The following is a 17,431-nucleotide window of genomic DNA, read 5'->3' on the forward strand; positions in this document are numbered from 1 at the left end:
TTGGTTCTGCAGGGTTGTGCTTACACAAACTAGTAACTGTCAATGATACTCGGAAATTACAGACATGAAACTATCTCCAAGCAGAATATGTCCTCATCACTAACTTTCAGTTCATTTCCAGCTTGCCGTCACAGTGGCGGTGCTTCCAGAACACCCAGTTGGCACCGTATAAGATCGATTAGGATCACTTTCCCATGTCACAGCCCCGTTCGTCTTCTTCAGGAATTTGTACTGGAAGGTTGTTCCGACGGGGAGTGTGATAGTCGTTTGCCACAAGGGATTGGAAGAAGTGTAGCTACCTGAAGACAGTGCGATGGCTTTACTCGTGTCCCACGAGCCAAGCTGGCTGATTGACCCTGAGATGTAGATATCCTGACCAAAAGTAGTAGTCACAAGCTCCTTGAATAAGACAGGCAGGGCGGTGGCTTGGGTGCAGCCTGTGCCCGTAGTGGTTGTCGTAGTGGTCTGAGTCGCTGTGGTGGCTGTGGTAGTTGGAACGGTTGAGCCGCAAAGTCCGCTGTTGCCCAGAGATGATGCGAGAATAAACACCCGTGGTAATCCAGATGCCATTGGCACGGCGATTTTATTGCTGGAATCCACTGTTATAGATGTGCAGGTGTACAGCTCCATAAGCTTGGTGCCAGATGAATACCCGCTTCCGCCCAAATACAATGTGTAGGAAGATCCGGATGACCCGGCGTTGGAAAGGACTGTTATGACCGGCGAACTGCCCGATCCCTTCTTCATGGCTAGGGTATTGCTGTCTTGATAGAAGGGGACATTCTTATAACTTGTCAGTGCTTTTTCACTAGCATGGTTCTGGAACTACGTACCTTGCTCGTGATATAGCTGGAATCTGCTGCGATGGCCGCTTTGCGAATCTTATTTGTAGTCGCGATATATTTGTATAACTCTGCTGTGGTAGAGTATTTCGACAGCCAGATGGCCTCGCGGTTGGCTGGGTCATTTCCTCCACCATAGTGTTGTTCTTGGCCGGAATACACAATGGGAATTCCATCTGATAAAAAGAGGAATGAGAGGACATTCTTGGCTTGTGAGTAGTCGCTTGTGTAGCTATGATAGATGGTAGTTAGTGTCTGAAAGTTCTAAAAACTTCAAATATCTTACCTTGGGAAACGTGGGTTGTCGTGATTCTCAATGAAATTGCCCAGTAGGGTTGAATCAGCACAGGTAGATGCCACAGTGCCGATCATGTTATACAAATCACTAATGCTGCCACTGGAGGATTGGAAGGCACGTAGCAGTGGGTAATACCTGGACGGTTAGTCTTTGCTCTGAGAAAATGGATAACAATCATCTCACATGGGATAGTTCAAGACACCGTCCATGTATTTCTGATAGTCGCAGGTGTACGCTGGATTTCCATCAAAGATCTCCCCGACACTATAAACGCCTGCTGCTTTATTGAAACTAGGCCAGAAAGACTTCTGGACATGCTTCACGGTATCGACGCGCAATCCATCAACTGACAATGTTAGACCAGCTTTCAAGATAAATCATTTGACTTACTGGAGTACTTGGACACTAGATCAGAGATCCAATTGTTCCAGAGTGTCTGTACTGAGCTCTTGGTTGTATCGAGATCTGGCAACGACACAATGGTGTCACCAAGCCAGCAGTTCTCGACATTGGACTGGTCATTGTAGTTACTGATCATACAGTAAGGGTGGAAGTAGGATGCAGAGTTGAAGGGAGTGAAAACACTGTAATCCACATTATTGCCAGCCCCAGCGTAGCCCTATTGGACTGTTAGAAATGTTCTCTCATTGTTTAGAGATAACACACCATATGGTTTGCCACAACATCAACCATGAGATACATGCCTCGAGCGTGAAGTGCCTTTGAGAGCGCCAAGAGGTCATCTGATGTGCCATGGTTTTCATTGACATTGTATCTAATGAAATCTGTGAGTAGAATTCTAGTATCGATGATTGGATAACCTTACATATCTTGCTGCCAGTACCCATGGTAGGACGACCCATCGCGAGTGTTTTGTGAGAGCTGTTTTGTCACTGGAGTAATCCAAATGGCAGTAAAGCCCATTCCTTGAATGTAATCCAACTGGTCAAGTTAGTATATAGGTTTTGAATAGAGGTATTCTGAGGCATACCTGGTTGATGATTCCCTGCCAAGTGCCACCACAGTAAATCTAATATGTGTAATTAGTTTATATATTCAGATCCGAGGATAAGTGAGCATACATACTCTGTCATTCACGTTACAGTTAGCAGTGACCGAATTGTCACTGCGTCCGAAGCGATCCGTTAACAGGAAATAGATCGATTGACTACGCCATTCGGCAGGTGTCAGGCCCATCACCATCTGCCATAGCAGTATGGTTGCTGTAAAGATAAGTCTCTTCATGTTTGCCTCGTAAGTAAGACAATTGTTGATATTTAGGTCTCTGAGAAAGGGGAACAGCAGCCAGACCCAATTTATATCTTTTGACTTGTCTGCCACACATCACAGTCATGCCACCTAGGTCAGCACGGGATAGACCATCTTGTTCATGGCAATATACATAGAGTAAGCTCTGTATAGTTCCAACCCAATCGGTTAAAAGGGAAAGACGTAAAAGTGCCAATTTCCTTCGAAGTTGCTCCTTCGGGCCGAGATTTTGAGTCAATACTCTGAGGAGAAACCTGATATTTCTTTGAAAATTTAGGCAACTTCGAAGTTGAAGGATATTAGTGGTACCTAAGCTCTACACTAGTCTTGAAGAGTCCCATCCTCCGGAATCTTACCTTATATTCGAGGCTCCTTCATAGTTTCACTTCTTCAGGATATTACCAAAGACAGGAAATGTCGCATCAACCCCACATTTAAGACCTTTCTCACCAAAGCGCTAGTTACCAGGTAAGTCTAGCGTGTTGGTGAATGATAACCTAACTGGCTGATTTGGCGGTCACCCCGCATTATACGGTGAAGAATGACAGGGGGCGGAGATTCAGCGGGAATGAAAGATTGATAATAATGGGATATGAGTTGAACTGTAATTGATTTGAAAAGTAGTCGATATAAGCGATTGGCATGTAGATCAATGATCGGATAGTAAGATGTCACATGTATCTCGGGAGATATTCGATTTGCCTACCGAACATAGTAATGATCAGACCTGACACTTGTAGAACTAAAAAATGAAGCTCTTGACTAGTGTTAGAAGTGAATTTCCAACGGCATTGCCGGAAAAGAAAGCCGATCTTTGCCTAATGGCATTTCTTCGGGGTTAAGATGGTACTCATTGTCTCTGCAATAGGGTGCGATCATGTAATTTCCATGCAATGACCATGCAATGACCATGCAGCATGCAAATGCATCGGCTTTAGAATTTTGACCAAATATGATTTACCTGCCCTATAAAAAGCACGTTGGACCCCCAATGATTTCGGATTAGCTCACCGTTTGACCACATCATGGCTCCTCGTTTTTGGACTGCAATTTGGGCGTTTGCTCTTGGCCATGCTGCCATCGCCGCCCCACAGATATCGTTAGCCTCTCGTGCAAGTGGCTTGGATACCTGGTTAGCATCTGAGATTACCGTGGCAAGACAGGGTATCTTGGACAACATCGGATCGGCTGGTGCTCATGCTGCGAATGCAAAGCCTGGCGTTGTAATAGCCAGCCCGAGTACCTCTGACCCGGACTGTAAGACATTCCACAGCTATTGGTTGAACTGAAAACTAACTCAACCTACAGACTTCTTTACGTGGACTCGCGACTCGGCTCTGGTGTTCAAAACTTTGGTCGATATGTTCAAACATGGTGACAGCACATTGTTGAACCTTATTGAAGAATATATCAATGCCCAGGCCTATATCCAGACAGTATCGAATCCATCTGGAAATCTGTTCAGCGGTGGGTTGGCAGAGCCCAAGTTTAACGCTGATGAGACAGCTTTCACTGGCTCTTGGGGTCGTCCTCAGCGTGATGGACCAGCTTTGCGAGCCACTGCGTTGATTTCGTTTGGCCAATGGCTTATTGTATGAATTCTGAACTTGTTTACTGTCGCATTGCTAATTAGTTCAGAGCAATGGATACACTACCCTTGCGACTAACAACGTCTGGCCCGTTGTGCGCAATGATCTTTCCTACGTTGCCCAGTACTGGAATCAGACCGGATTTGGTTAGTATATATCGATACTTGGCTGCGCACAGTGCTTATACCTTATAGATCTCTGGGAGGAAGTCTCTGGCTCCTCTTTCTTTACCATCGCGGCTCAGCACCGTGCCTTGGTGGAGGGAAGCACATTCGCAAGCCAAGTTGGTTCCTCATGTTCGTACTGTGACTCTCAGGCTCCGCAGGTCTTATGTTTCCTGCAGTCTTTCTGGACAGGATCTTACATCATGGCCAACTTTGGTGGTGGTCGCTCTGGCAAAGATGCCAACACCTTACTCGGTAGCATTCAAACTTTCGACCCGGAGGCAGGATGTGATGACACCACATTCCAGCCTTGCTCGGCTCGAGCACTCGCAAATCACAAAGTTGTGACTGATTCTTTCCGATCAATCTACACTGTCAACTCTGGTATTGCTGCAGGCAAGGCTGTTGCGGTCGGTCGATACCCAGAGGACTCATACTACAATGGTAACCCTTGGTACCTTTGCACTTTAGCTGCAGCTGAGCAGCTGTATGATGCTATATATACATGGAACCGTATCGGCTCTCTGACAATTACCCCCGTATCCTTGAACTTCTTCAAGGATCTGTACGGCTCTGCTGCGATTGGTACCTACTCCTCATCCAGCGATACGTACTCCGCAATCGTGAGCGCTGTCAAGGAATATGCGGATGGATATGTTGGCATTGTGGTATGTGGCACAGTAATATCGCTTGTTGACCCAGATTAACAATTATCTTAGGAAAAATATACTCCGTCCAGTGGCGCCTTGTCTGAGCAATTCTCCAGGTCAAATGGCTCGCCACTTTCCGCTCGTGACCTCACATGGTCTTACGCAGCCCTACTTACTGCCAATGAGCGTCGAAATGCTATAGTTCCTGCACCATGGGGCGAAACCTCTGCCAGTAGTGTCCCTAGCCAATGTCAACATACTTCGGCTATTGGTACTTTCAGCAGTGCTACAAACACCGCCTGGCCTCCCGCTTTGACCAGCGGATCAGGCGGCGTAACTACTACTGGATCCGGTGGAACTGCGACCACGACGGCGACTACGACAACATCATGCACCACTCCGACCGCCGTTGCAGTGACTTTCAATGTGATCGCCACTACCACATTTGGCCAGAATGTCAAGCTGGCTGGTTCTATCCCTCAACTTGGGTCTTGGTCTCCGAGCAGTGCTATTGCGTTGAGCGCTTCCTCATACACTTCGAGCAACCACCTGTGGTTTGTGACTGTATCACTTACACCGGGTACTAGTTTCACCTACAAGTATATCCAGGTGGCGAGTGATGGCACTATTAAGTGGGAGAGTGACCCGAACCTGTCGTACACTGTTCCCGCCAAGTGTGGCACCACGGCTGTCACGATTAGTGATACTTGGAGGTGATGAGTTTAAGGAAGGAATTAAGAAGAGTTGGAAGTAGAAGTTTTGGTCTGGCTATGGCAGTCATTAGTTCTAAGTTTGGGAAACTTTTGTCATAGATGGTGTCTTGGTTCTGCGGAGGATAACAACATGAGAATGAAATTTCATTTCAGCATTAGCTTTACGGCTATGATGAGCAATTGAGCTACCTGGACTTCTGTAGATTCTTGTGCACTTTGCATTTATATCACAAGGAAGTTCAAATTTCTTTTCCGTATTATCTATCTTTATCCAATATAGTTATGTAGTTCGGATAGATGAGTCTATATTTGATGGCGCGCAATAAACAAACCGCTGAATGACGCCAAAAGCGAGCAACCAAGAGAAACGACTGTTTCACGTCAGTGGAATACGCGATACAATTGGATATCAACTCACGGTATGTATGCTTAAGCCCGGAGACGTAACAAGCCACCACAATCTCCCGTAGGTGGCCACTGAGGTGAGCAATATAATTCGTATCGGCCATCGCACGTTGAATAACCTAGCAGATTTAGCACTACAATCAAAGATCCTCACTAGACAGTACTTACCTTTTCAGACCCAGGCCCGTGAAGATTTAGCCTTAGCTGCCGCTGGAACTCCATCCCCAGAACCGAATTGGATGTAGTCACACCAGCCGTCATGGAGAATCCCGCAATAAGCATATATCCCGCCGTCGCCATGGCAATTTCATCAGCCGGTAGCATAGATGACATGGCGATAAATGATGATGCTGATGCAATTCCCGTACCAAGTCCACCGGGGAGAATAAATAGGGACTCCCAGAAGCCGCTGTGTCCATCCCAGTGGAGGTATAGGAGGAGGTAGGAGATACCGGCAACCAGTCCGGCGATGACAAGGAGAATCTTGAATTGTCCTGTGCGCTGGATAAATATTCCTGCCAGTAGTCCACCGAGTGTATTTCCGATAACTGCTGGAATAAGATGCATCCCCGCTGCTGTCGTAGATGCGCGCTGTGTTACTTGGAAATATAGTGGGACGGAGAACATCAGGCCTAGCTGCGCGGTGATCTGTAGTGCACTGATTATGTATGCCGTTGAGACGTTTGTGCGCCGGAGAATCCGAAGGTTGAATATTGGTTCGCGGGCTATGTAGGCTTCGACGAGCACGAAGGCGATTAGAAGTGATACTCCTCCGCTTGCTAGGAGAAGAGTCCACCATGAGCTCCACGGGAAGGACTTTCCGCCTTGGTCGAGGAGGGTGATCATCGCGACAATAGATGAGCCTAGGAGAGCTGTTCCGAGGAAATCGACTTGGGCGAGTTTGTTACCCTTAGAGATGGAGTCTTTCTTTCCCCCGACATTTAGTTTCACGATAACGAGAGCTGCAGCTAGAGCGAGGAATGGGGCTTGTAGGAGGAACAACCTAAATGTGATTAGAAGATAGTTGGAAGTTGTGAGATACTGGAAACTCACCATCTCCATCCGATAGTATCACTTAGCCAACCACCTAGCGGACCTCCGAGACTACGTCCAAGTGTCATGGCAATATTCACATATGCTCTCCAAGTAGCAACCTCACGCTTAGGCACAATATCTGTGATGATAATAGAGCTGATGGTCATGATTCCTGCACCGCCCATTCCGCTGGTTGCACGACCAAAAATCACCACCCACATGTGGGAACCGATGCCACTATAAAAGTCAGAATTGAGTCTCAGCTGGCGGATCGGGTATATCCCTACCTCGTTATACATCCCACTGCAAATAATAAATATGAGAGTAATAGCATTGGCTTGCGACCGTAGATATCGCTCAATTTTCCATACTAAATGATAATTAGTCCTTGAGATATCTCTGATGTAGTTGTGCTCACCATTGGCTGTGCAGCGCAGACACCTAACGTATAACCCGTTGAGAGCCAACTAGCATCGCGTAGACGATTGAATTCAGAGGAGATGCGGCCTGCTGCGGCCATGACTAATGTCGCATCGGCATTGGAAATAAATTCGCCTATATTCGATTAGACCTTCCATCGTGTATATTTACAGATTCTCCTACCAAGCAAAAGCACCGCGATGATTGTCCCAACACTTGTCAACGTCTTGAGCTTAGGCTCTGTATCAGATTGCGGGAGTAATGGACTCTCTTCGTCTTCGATATGGTTATTCGCGATAACATTGGTGCTGATGATACCTGGGGGTACCTCAACCGTGTCGGTTTCTATATTAGCCATGTTTTTGAAACATAGAAAGCCAAAAGAAAAACGTATTGAGAGGGGGATTATGCACTTCCAAGTCTTGACTCACCCGATAAATATTCCAAGCACAAGGCTTACAAGGTTGTGCTCATCGGAGTTATCAAGCACGCAATATATCCACTTTCATACGTTTAATTTCACACATTTCGTATATATCTTTATAAGGTTTCAATAAGCACATCATATCATAAGAAATAGACACATAGCTCCTTGTCATCTAGGAGTATCCTATATCAACAATGCATATAACTACATCTCCCTCCTAGGGTGTCATCCCAATTAGGTTTAGCCTATTATATATATAGAGATACTTCAGTTCGATTCTCTGCTCTTCACATCTTATATCCTCTATTTCGGGCCCTCTCCATGGCTGCTAATAGGTAAACCTTGGCCCTAGCTGGCCATGGAATCTTCCCCACCTTGATGCTATCATCATCACAAGACGGGTCACTTTCATTTTTGGTGCAATAGGTGACTGATCCGGACCATGGGTTGGCCTGGCCATGTTGTAATAAATGGACTGGAGAGTGCATAATGAAGTGATAGTTTGAGATATGTTACATTGTGGTATTGCTGGAAGAAGGTGTTCGAAGAAAGTGCAGAGATGACATTTATATCAAGAAACCTTGAAAACAGATACTTACATATTGATTCGAAAGGAATGAGTTAATTGAATACGCCGTTCAACACAGTACTGACATATTAGCTATATTCTGTTTTGGTCTTAAACCCAATAATTCTTCATTATAACAAAAAGTTGGAAATGTACATACCAAAAAGAGGCCTCGCTACTCGTACTATACACCACTGACTTGGATTTGGGACAATTCATAGGATCCATATAGAAATTCCAAGCACGGCACTGACAAGACTGAGGGTGATCGGTACATGAACACGAATAGCGCTGCTGGTAAGGTCCGGATCGTGGCAGGCGAAATTGTCTACATCGCTCAAGCGACCCATATCCTGGAGCTCACGGAAGGTCGTGCAGTTGAAACTAGTAGAATTCTCTGATGGAGAAATTCTAAAGGCACTCAAAACCGAAGGAGGGGAATCTTTGTCCAGGCCCTTTTGCTGGGCAACAAAGGGATCGCTGTTCTTTTAGGTAAGCTTTTGTGACTACTACAAGGGAGAGACACAAACAAGAAGGCATTTCCCACAGTGGCAGCAGAAATATCAATCAATGTGACATTCTTTGGCCAGTACCAAGTCTGAATACGGTTGCCTTGGTCGTCGACACCGTACATTGAGCTTAAATTCAGATTGGGGGCACGGTCAATGACAAGTGTAAAGCCACCTGTCCAATCCACAGCGTTGGGGGGAAGGGTGATAGACTTCAGAGGGTTGTCATCGGATTGCTCGATTTCAAGAGTGCCGAGATTATCAAACGGGAGTTCTAGATGAGTGATATAAACGGGGTCTGAGAATTTCAGATACCCAACCTCGAGGGTCTCAAGCTTTGTGCTACGCTTGAAACCCGTAACATTGTCGAGTTTGAGTCGTTTGACGGTCAATCCCTTTGTCGAGGACCCTCCTAGTGTGACAGATGAATTGTCAGAGATTTGGATGAAGTCGACAGACTTGACACCAATAGGAATGTTATTCACGTTCGGGAATGGACCTTCAATGTAAAGATTTTCCAGATTGAGCTCATTGTCAGACAAACTATCCAGCGAGTCGACCTGCATCGGATAAATACTCAGACTTGTCACTTTGCGTAAGTTTGTGTGGTGGAGTGTCTTAAGATCTGGGGAGCCTAGCGCAATGCTACGCGCGGAATTCAGACTCGTGATATCCAGGTAGGCGAGCTTGTAGGCAAGTTTCCCTATAAAAACGTAGTCATTCACGGAGGTGAGACCAGGAAGTGTGAGGTTCACTATGCGAGTGTTGTATTTTCCAAATTCCACTGCGTCGGCTTTCTTTAAAGATGAACTGGTGAGGGTGTAAGAGGGCTGCGTGAAATAGTCATGCCGGGCATAAGGATATTCCCCTAGGGTGCCTTCGATCACTTCCACCCCGTCGAGGTTAATGTGAACCGTTTCATCCCCTGTAAATGGACCGATTCCAACGTGGCCGGTGACCACTCGACAGTTCTGACGAAGCGTATCTGCATCAGCCACGGAGGTGATCCAAGTTGAGCTGCAATTGGCAGCAAAGGCATCTGAAAACGTAAGACCAAGTGTGGAGTACTGGGTGAGTTCATAGAAATAAGTTACTCACTAGAAAAGCATAGCACGACTAGCACTGTGTTCATCGCACGGGGAAAACCTAGCATATTGGACATATTGGCCATATTAGACCCTGGGATTGTCGATCGGAATTCCAAGCGTGGCGCATCGTCATATGTAGAAAGGCTCAACCCTTATGAAAAGGGGGAAATAAAAGGAAAACATAGGCGCCAACCCCCAGAGTACATTAGTTCATAGATCTAGCCAATCCACTACTAGTATCAGTTGAGGAGAATGTCCGGAGTAAGATTGAGGCCCTGTCGAAGAGATCTGATTGGGGTAGGGCTGGGAGGAACAGCGCCCGAGATCTTGGCAGTTTCTTTTTGTTAATACGAGGGCTTGTTGGATTAAGCATAAAATGATATAAAGACGAGGGTAAGAGTATCAAGAAAAAATAGTTAGAGGAGATACAATTTGAAGTGAACTTCAATTGACTCACCTGGACATGTTTACATATGTAGTATACAAAAGGGTATGGGTAAATTTTGAGGTGTCCGTCACATACTGTTACAATACGGTAGGAGAGTCGAACAACGGAAGGTCTTTCCTATAATACTGTAATAAATACCGTTTTGGAGTGTCAGGTTTTGTAAATAATTTCGTAATTTAATACTCTGATTTAATAGTATGTATACATAGAAAGGCTGTTCTTCATTATCTGATGTCTACTTAGGAGATATAAAAGAAGATAAAAAGACAGAGACAACTAACAAGCCATTTTGATACGGTATTCACCAGTGTACATAGTACATAGTACTATGATACAGTAGCCACTGCCTGAATTCCTGGGGATCATAGAATCGGCCTATGCAGCTTCGGCAGATCATTCACGATTTATAGTGTAATAGTATTTTATACAAGCTAATGATAAGTAGGCATCTAGCAGGTCTGCAAGGTGGATTTTAAGCAAAAGTGGACTTAAGAATTATCTGCAGTTCAAGTTGATCGTGGAGGCGAAAGACTCTGCTTGGAAGATATTTGGATGAATTATGCCTATCTTCAATATAGGAAGTGAATATGGTCTACTAGATATATACTCCGATGTTGTACAATATATGATATAAAAAAGAATATATAAGGAATGATTTTTCTCGCCATTGGGGTCATTGATGGCATCATCTCTTTGCCAAGCCCATTTTCATTTTATATACGAAATCCTCTTTCAACTTCAAAAATCATCTCACAATGAAATTAATCACTGCACTAAATCTTGTCCATGGAGTTATCGCCTTCAATTTCCAATTTGACCTACAGTCACCTCTTCAAACTGTACTAAAACATGAATCACCACCAAATATCCTCTTCGTCATCACTGATGATCAAGATCTCCAACTGGACTCCATTTCTTACACTCCCTTCATCTCCAAACATATTCGTGACCAGGGTACCTTTTTCCGAAACCATTTTGTCACTACAGCCTTATGTTGTCCATCGCGTGTGAGTTTATGGACCGGTCGCCAAGCACACAATACAAATGTAACCAATGTCAGTCCGCCATATGGCGGATATCCCAAATTTGTTGAGCGTGGTTTCAATGATGATTTCCTCCCGCTGTGGTTACAAGCTGCGGGTTATGATACTTATTACACCGGCAAAATGTTCAACGCACATACTGTTGAGAACTACCACAGTCCCCACATCAATGGATTCAATGCATCTGATTTCCTTCTCGACCCTTATACATATTCTTATCTTAATTCCACTTACCAGCGAAATCATGAACCACCGATCAGCCATGAGGGTGAACATACGATCGATGTGATTACGGGAAAAGCATTAGGTTTCCTTGAAGATGCACTGGCTGGTGAGAGACCCTTCTTCTTGGCTGTGGCGCCAGTCGCGCCGCACTCGAATATTGATCTGGCCGATGTTGCTGCGGGCAAGATTTACATGTCTGCCCCCATCCCCCTCGAACGACATGAGAATTTGTTCCAAGATGTCACGGTACCTCGCACAGCGAACTTCAATCCGGACCAGGTAAGCGCGGCCCTGATTTGAATTAACGTGTCTGTGACCGCCAATTCTGACGGATGTGATTTGCTCGCGCAGCCAAGTGGAGTTAGCTGGGTTCGTGATTTACCCCTGCAGAATCAGTCGGTGATCGAATATAACGATCACTTTTATCGTTCGCGTCTGCGCGCTCTACAGGGTGTTGATGAATTGGTGGATGGCCTTGTCACCCGGCTGGAAGAGAGCGGTCAGCTGGATAATACTTACATTATCTACACTTCGGATAATGGGTTTCACATTGGCCAGCATAGACTGCCGCCCGGAAAGACGTGTGGATTCGAGGAGGATATTCGTGTTCCCTTGTTTATTCGTGGACCCGGTGTTGCCAAGGGATATGTGCAGGATGCTGTGACCACTCATGTGGACATGGCGCCGACCTTTTTTCATCTTGCAGGCATTCCAGCAAGGGATGATTTCGACGGTACTGCGATTCCTCTGACCCCTGAGTTTGATGGTCGGCGGCATGAACATGTTACAGTGGAATACTGGGGCTCTGCTGTCGTGGAGGGTGTCTATAGCGGTATTGGTATGTCCAAGCAACGTCCTCATCGATTATTTTGAGATATATACTAATCTTTTAACACAGGCCCCGGAGGCTCAACTCTCATCCCGAATAACACATACAAATCCGTCCGCTTACTCGGAGAGGGTTACAATCTGTATTACTCAGTCTGGTGCAACAATGAACACGAGTTGTACGATCTGTCGGTGAGTAAATAGTACCTTGATTCTTTACCACAGCAACTAATATTGCTCCAGACCGACCCGTACCAGCTAAATAATCTGTATCCGACCACCCTGGTTGATGTCAATGAGCCTAAAATTTTAGGTCGCAGTTTAACCCAGGCTATCAATCGACTGGACGCTATTTTGATGGTTCTCAAGTCTTGCCAGGGTGTGACTTGCATCCGGCCATGGGATGTCCTTCAACCGGTAGATGCAGTGAGCACATTTCACGATGCTCTGGATGAGAAATATGATGGATTTTATGGCGCACAGCCCCGGGTCTCATTTGACTGGTGTGATGCAGGTTATATCGTTGAAGCTGAGGGGCCGCAGGTGCCATTGACTAGTCAACACGGCGTGTCTTGGGATGCGTGGGTGTAAGATTATAAGTTTTAGATTGTAAGTGAGGGACCAAAAATTGCATATATTCAAATTAAGTACATATTCAGTTTAGCGGGATATTTCCGGTCAAAGACAACTATATACAGCAGTGAATATGAGCACACATATTTACGAATTAACATATAGACTTTCGGATAAACAGTCAAATTGCGTCAAATAGAAAAAAGAATAATATCTCCAAGCCAATAACAACATTGAAGATTCCCAGCTGTTCGGAAAATACAGATAGGCCGTGATTGCGCCATATCGCCATGTGTCGCGACATCAAAAATGCTCGCATTGGCATTCTAAATCTTCCCTAGTACATTTCTAGTGAATTGGCCTACGCAATCATTATGGGTTTCCCTTTTTCCTATAAGAATGATCGATCAGTCATGTTTTTATAACCTCTACGCAACATCCATATACTTCCCTTTTTGGGTGATTTTTCAACCTCTAAATTGAAGCATGTCAGATCAAGGTATCTTTGATGAGAAGTACAAGATAGCCGAGCAGGTCATTGACTCACCTCCAAGTGAGCTTGACCATGGTATTGTTAAAGACTGGGATGGTGAAGAATCCGCCGTTCGACGGAAGTGAGTATACAACCATCAAGTATAAATACATCGCTAACAGGGTTCTATTAGAGTCGACTTTATTCTCCTTCCTATTCTCGCAGTCGCTTTCTTCGCCTTACAAATGGATCGCGGCAATATCAGCGCCGTTTTGACATCGAGTATCACAAAAGACCTCAATATTACAACAAATCAAATTAATGTCGGATCACAACTACTCTCCGCTGGTATTGTTCTATCTGAGATCCCGTCGAATATCATTATGCAGCGAATTGGACCCCGCGTCTGGTTATCAGGTCAGTTATTCGCATGGGGGTTGGTTGCGACCTTCCAGGCCTTTGTTAACTCGTATCCTGCGTATCTGGTTACGAGGATTCTGCTGGGATTTTGTGAAGGTGGTTTTATTCCTGGTATGTTAATCTCCAGGGCTATATCTTGTGCGTGGATAATTGACTGATCCTTGGTAGGCGCTTTATATTACCTCTCCACTTGGTATAAGAAAGACGAGACTAGTCTCCGCACCAGTCTGTTTTTCTACGGGCAGATGTTCGCATCGGCTACATCGAGCTTGATATCCGCTGGTCTACTTCAGTTGCATGGGACGCATGGTATGGAAGGGTGGAGATGGATCTTCCTGGGTACGTACAAATCCGAATTAAATATACAATTTTCACCCGCTTGAGCTCTACTAATTGATCATATAGTGGAGGGCCTGATAACCCTTTTTATCGCAATTGTATTCACTCTCCTCGTGCCAGCATCGGTCGGAGACGGCCGTCCATTGCTTTCCTTTGGCCGCTGGAGTTACTTTACCGAGCGCGAATCATACATTATTCGCAACCGGGTTCTACTAGATGACCCTCTGAAAGCTACAGGTCATATTCAGATTTCAGGCTCTGATATTTGGCACACCGTTAAGCAGCCGCGCATCCTGCAACATGTGTTCGTGACTTTGGTGTCCATGTCTGGTTTCTCGGGTTTGACCCAATACACACCCAGTATGATCAAAGGGCTGGGCTTCGGTGCTGTCAAGGCCAACGCCTTAGCTTCGGTTCCTGTCTACTGTAGTATGATTTGGCTGGTCGTTCTGTCTTTTGCCGCGTAAGTGCTTCTGACTATTACCACAATTATGATAATCTAACTCCCGACAGTGACAAAACCAGACACCGTGGTCCTTTTGTGCTCTTGGCTATCACTTGGAATGTGATTTCCTACACTTGTCTCCGTACAAGTAACCCCCATGCTTCACAATGGCAACGGTATGGAGTTATTGCGGTCGCAAATGTATCCTATTGCAGCATGCAGTGAGTTCCCTATGCCGGTATTTATAACTCAATCTAACCAAATAATAGCATTCTCAATGTTGGCTGGCTTTCCTTCTACTGCCGCACACCCCAAGAAAGAAGTGTTGCTATGGCATTGGTGGTCATGGCTGCTAACTGTGCTGGTATCGCTGGCTCACAGATCTTCCGCACTTCGGATGCTCCAAAATACTTGCATGGTCTCACAGCAATTAGTTGCCTTGCTGGTACCTCATGGATTCTCACCGCTATACTATGTGTTCAATATTATTTCCGAAAAGCGGTTGCTTCGGGAGAGGCAAAAGTGTGACAAAATTACCGACAGATGAGATCAAGGAATTCTCCACAAAAATCAAATAGAGAATTGTCGAATGAAATGCATTTCCAATCAATTTTTTTTACACTTGAAGCCAATTGATCCTGGCCAATACAAAAGAAAAAGCAGGATTCTTAACTCCGTAGAAGTAAGCACCTTATGGAGTTAACCCGTGGACATTGTACCTGATATCCCAAGTGTTGAAATAGTTGGTTATTTGGTCTAAAATCTCTCTTCGGATATAACATGAATTAAGGCCGTGATGACAATCCACTCGATGACAATCCACTCGATGACAATCCACTCTCAACAATCCAATAAAGATTTCACTCGGGTCAAGTGGACCTTTTATTCGCCTTTGATGTCCACGGCACAAAAAACCGAAGATTTCCAAGAACCCTCCGAGACGGAGCTTGATCTCTCCGTTCGGGTAGTTTAAAGGACCTTGCAGGAATCGTAGATCATATTGAATCCCAAATCTATTAACATCTTTTATACTATATCATGTCTTCCAATTATAAGTTCGAAGGATGGGTAGGCCTCGGCCCTGATGCCGCGGAGGGAAAAATGGTCTGGCAGGAATTCGAGCCTAAGCCATGGGAGGAGACTGATATCGATATCAAGGTCACTCACTGTGGTATCTGTGGCTCGGATCTTCACACTCTGCGCAGTGGATGGGTATGGCGGGATTTTTCTTGAACATCAGAATTGAATCAAAAGTTGCTAATACCTGTTATCCGTTTCTATAGGGTCCTACCAACTACCCCTGCTGCGTTGGTCACGAAATTGTCGGAACGGCTGTCCGTGTCGGATCCCAGGCCGAGGGAGATATCAAGGTCGGTGACCGTGTTGGCGTTGGCGCGCAGAGTGGTTCGTGTCAGAACAAGGATGGCGATTGTGAAGCCTGTGCATCAGGTATCGAGCAGCACTGCGCTAAGATGGTTGGCACATACAACGGTACTTATGCCAACGGGGGCAAGTCATATGGTGGTTACGCCACATACAACCGCTCTCCTTCGCACTTCGTGATCAAGATCCCCGATGCTATCTCCTCTGCCGATGCGGCCCCTATGCTCTGCGGTGGTATCACTACCTACTCCCCTCTCAAGCGAAATGGATGTGGCCCCGGAAAGACCGTCGGTGTTGTTGGTGTCGGTGGCCTTGGTCACTTTGCCATTTTGTTCGCCAAGGCACTGGGTGCTGACCGTGTCGTTGCTATCTCTCGCAAGTCGGATAAAAAAGCCGATGCGCTCAAACTCGGTGCGGATGACTTCATCGCCACTGGGGAGGATGAAGACTGGGCTACCCGCCACGCTAGCTCTCTCGACTTGATCATTTCCACTGCCTCCTCTTCCAAGATGCCTATCGTTCAATACTGTGGACTTTTGCGTGTTCGCGGTACCTTCATTCAGCTTGGTGCTCCCGAGGATGGTGGTCTGGAGATCCCGGCTTTCGTCCTTATCCTTAAGGGTATCAAGCTCGGTGGTTCATTGATCGGCAGCCCCGGTGAGATTCGGGAGATGTTGGAGTTGGCTGCTGCCAAGGGAGTCAAGCCTTGGATTCAGGAGCGTCCAATGGCGGATGCTAATCAGGCTATCTTGGATATGGATAATGGTGATGCTCGTTACCGCTATGTTCTCACGAACGAGCAGTAAATTAATTATGTATAGAAGTTAAGAATTGGAACGGAGTTCAAATATCAAAACGTTTTTATATGCATATTATGGCCAAGAATAATTGTAAAGTAGAAGTCTCATAGATATAGAAATATATATATTTGTCTCGCAAGGTCCTCGATTTATCGCGATGTCATCGATGACTTTGTTTGATCTCTTCAGCGCTCCACCCCAGGGCTTCAAACAATCGTCTTTCCTTCTTATTTCCCGAATGAACTTTCCAACCAATTTCTCTCAGATACTTCTCAAGATCCTCTTATGAAACTCAAGTCAGCCTACCATCCATCAAGGGGGTTCATTAACTGTGCATAGGTACTGGCTACTGGTTGGTTAGACACTCTTAAACGGACTACGTGTTGCTCTTTAACTAACTGCATCTCCAGGCAACAACCCGAGTAGGATTCTATTGAGATATCGCCCAATGATTTCTGGTTTCACCCATTACGATGAG

At 45.6% G+C, this 17,431-nt stretch overlaps 6 protein-coding genes across 6 annotated transcripts; 3 read left to right on the forward strand and 3 right to left on the reverse strand.

The window, feature by feature from the left end:
- Positions 1 to 111: 111 nt before the first annotated feature.
- PGRI_091050 (putative alpha-amylase) lies at positions 112 to 2,385 on the reverse strand (the record flags this gene model as incomplete). The annotated part of the gene is made up of 9 exons (XM_040796818.1): positions 112 to 783; positions 834 to 1,074; positions 1,129 to 1,275; positions 1,324 to 1,486; positions 1,531 to 1,759; positions 1,807 to 1,915; positions 1,967 to 2,082; positions 2,132 to 2,170; positions 2,227 to 2,385. The coding sequence occupies 9 exons, from the start codon at positions 2,383 to 2,385 to the stop codon at positions 112 to 114; spliced, it is 1,875 nt and encodes a 624-aa protein (XP_040650248.1).
- Positions 2,386 to 3,434: 1,049 nt separating this feature from the next.
- On the forward strand, positions 3,435 to 5,529 carry PGRI_091060 (putative glucan 1,4-alpha-glucosidase; the record flags this gene model as incomplete). Its single annotated transcript, XM_040796819.1, has 5 exons — positions 3,435 to 3,666; positions 3,718 to 4,001; positions 4,048 to 4,144; positions 4,193 to 4,830; positions 4,882 to 5,529. 5 exons carry the CDS (start codon positions 3,435 to 3,437, stop codon positions 5,527 to 5,529), a joined length of 1,899 nt encoding a protein of 632 aa, XP_040650249.1.
- A 299-nt stretch (positions 5,530 to 5,828) lies between these two features.
- PGRI_091070 (Major facilitator superfamily domain, general substrate transporter) lies at positions 5,829 to 7,743 on the reverse strand (the record flags this gene model as incomplete). Its single annotated transcript, XM_040796820.1, has 7 exons — positions 5,829 to 5,896; positions 5,944 to 6,049; positions 6,099 to 6,933; positions 6,984 to 7,202; positions 7,253 to 7,335; positions 7,384 to 7,520; positions 7,569 to 7,743. The coding sequence occupies 7 exons, from the start codon at positions 7,741 to 7,743 to the stop codon at positions 5,829 to 5,831; spliced, it is 1,623 nt and encodes a 540-aa protein (XP_040650250.1).
- Positions 7,744 to 8,595: 852 nt separating this feature from the next.
- PGRI_091080 (uncharacterized protein) lies at positions 8,596 to 10,060 on the reverse strand (the record flags this gene model as incomplete). The annotated part of the gene is made up of 3 exons (XM_040796821.1): positions 8,596 to 8,860; positions 8,911 to 9,928; positions 9,988 to 10,060. The coding sequence occupies 3 exons, from the start codon at positions 10,058 to 10,060 to the stop codon at positions 8,596 to 8,598; spliced, it is 1,356 nt and encodes a 451-aa protein (XP_040650251.1).
- Positions 10,061 to 11,180: 1,120 nt separating this feature from the next.
- Positions 11,181 to 15,298, forward strand: PGRI_091090 (sulfatase; the record flags this gene model as incomplete). Its single annotated transcript, XM_040796822.1, has 10 exons — positions 11,181 to 11,972; positions 12,045 to 12,531; positions 12,592 to 12,713; positions 12,765 to 13,108; positions 13,580 to 13,708; positions 13,760 to 14,097; positions 14,155 to 14,325; positions 14,392 to 14,788; positions 14,839 to 14,991; positions 15,040 to 15,298. 10 exons carry the CDS (start codon positions 11,181 to 11,183, stop codon positions 15,296 to 15,298), a joined length of 3,192 nt encoding a protein of 1,063 aa, XP_040650252.1.
- A 510-nt stretch (positions 15,299 to 15,808) lies between these two features.
- Positions 15,809 to 16,959, forward strand: PGRI_091100 (NAD(P)-dependent alcohol dehydrogenase; the record flags this gene model as incomplete). Its single annotated transcript, XM_040796823.1, has 2 exons — positions 15,809 to 15,982; positions 16,054 to 16,959. 2 exons carry the CDS (start codon positions 15,809 to 15,811, stop codon positions 16,957 to 16,959), a joined length of 1,080 nt encoding a protein of 359 aa, XP_040650253.1.
- Positions 16,960 to 17,431: the final 472 nt, after the last annotated feature.

Source organism: Penicillium griseofulvum (genome assembly GCF_001561935.1).
Source record: "Penicillium griseofulvum strain PG3 chromosome Unknown contig_12, whole genome shotgun sequence".
Taxonomy (NCBI): domain Eukaryota; kingdom Fungi; phylum Ascomycota; class Eurotiomycetes; order Eurotiales; family Aspergillaceae; genus Penicillium; species Penicillium griseofulvum.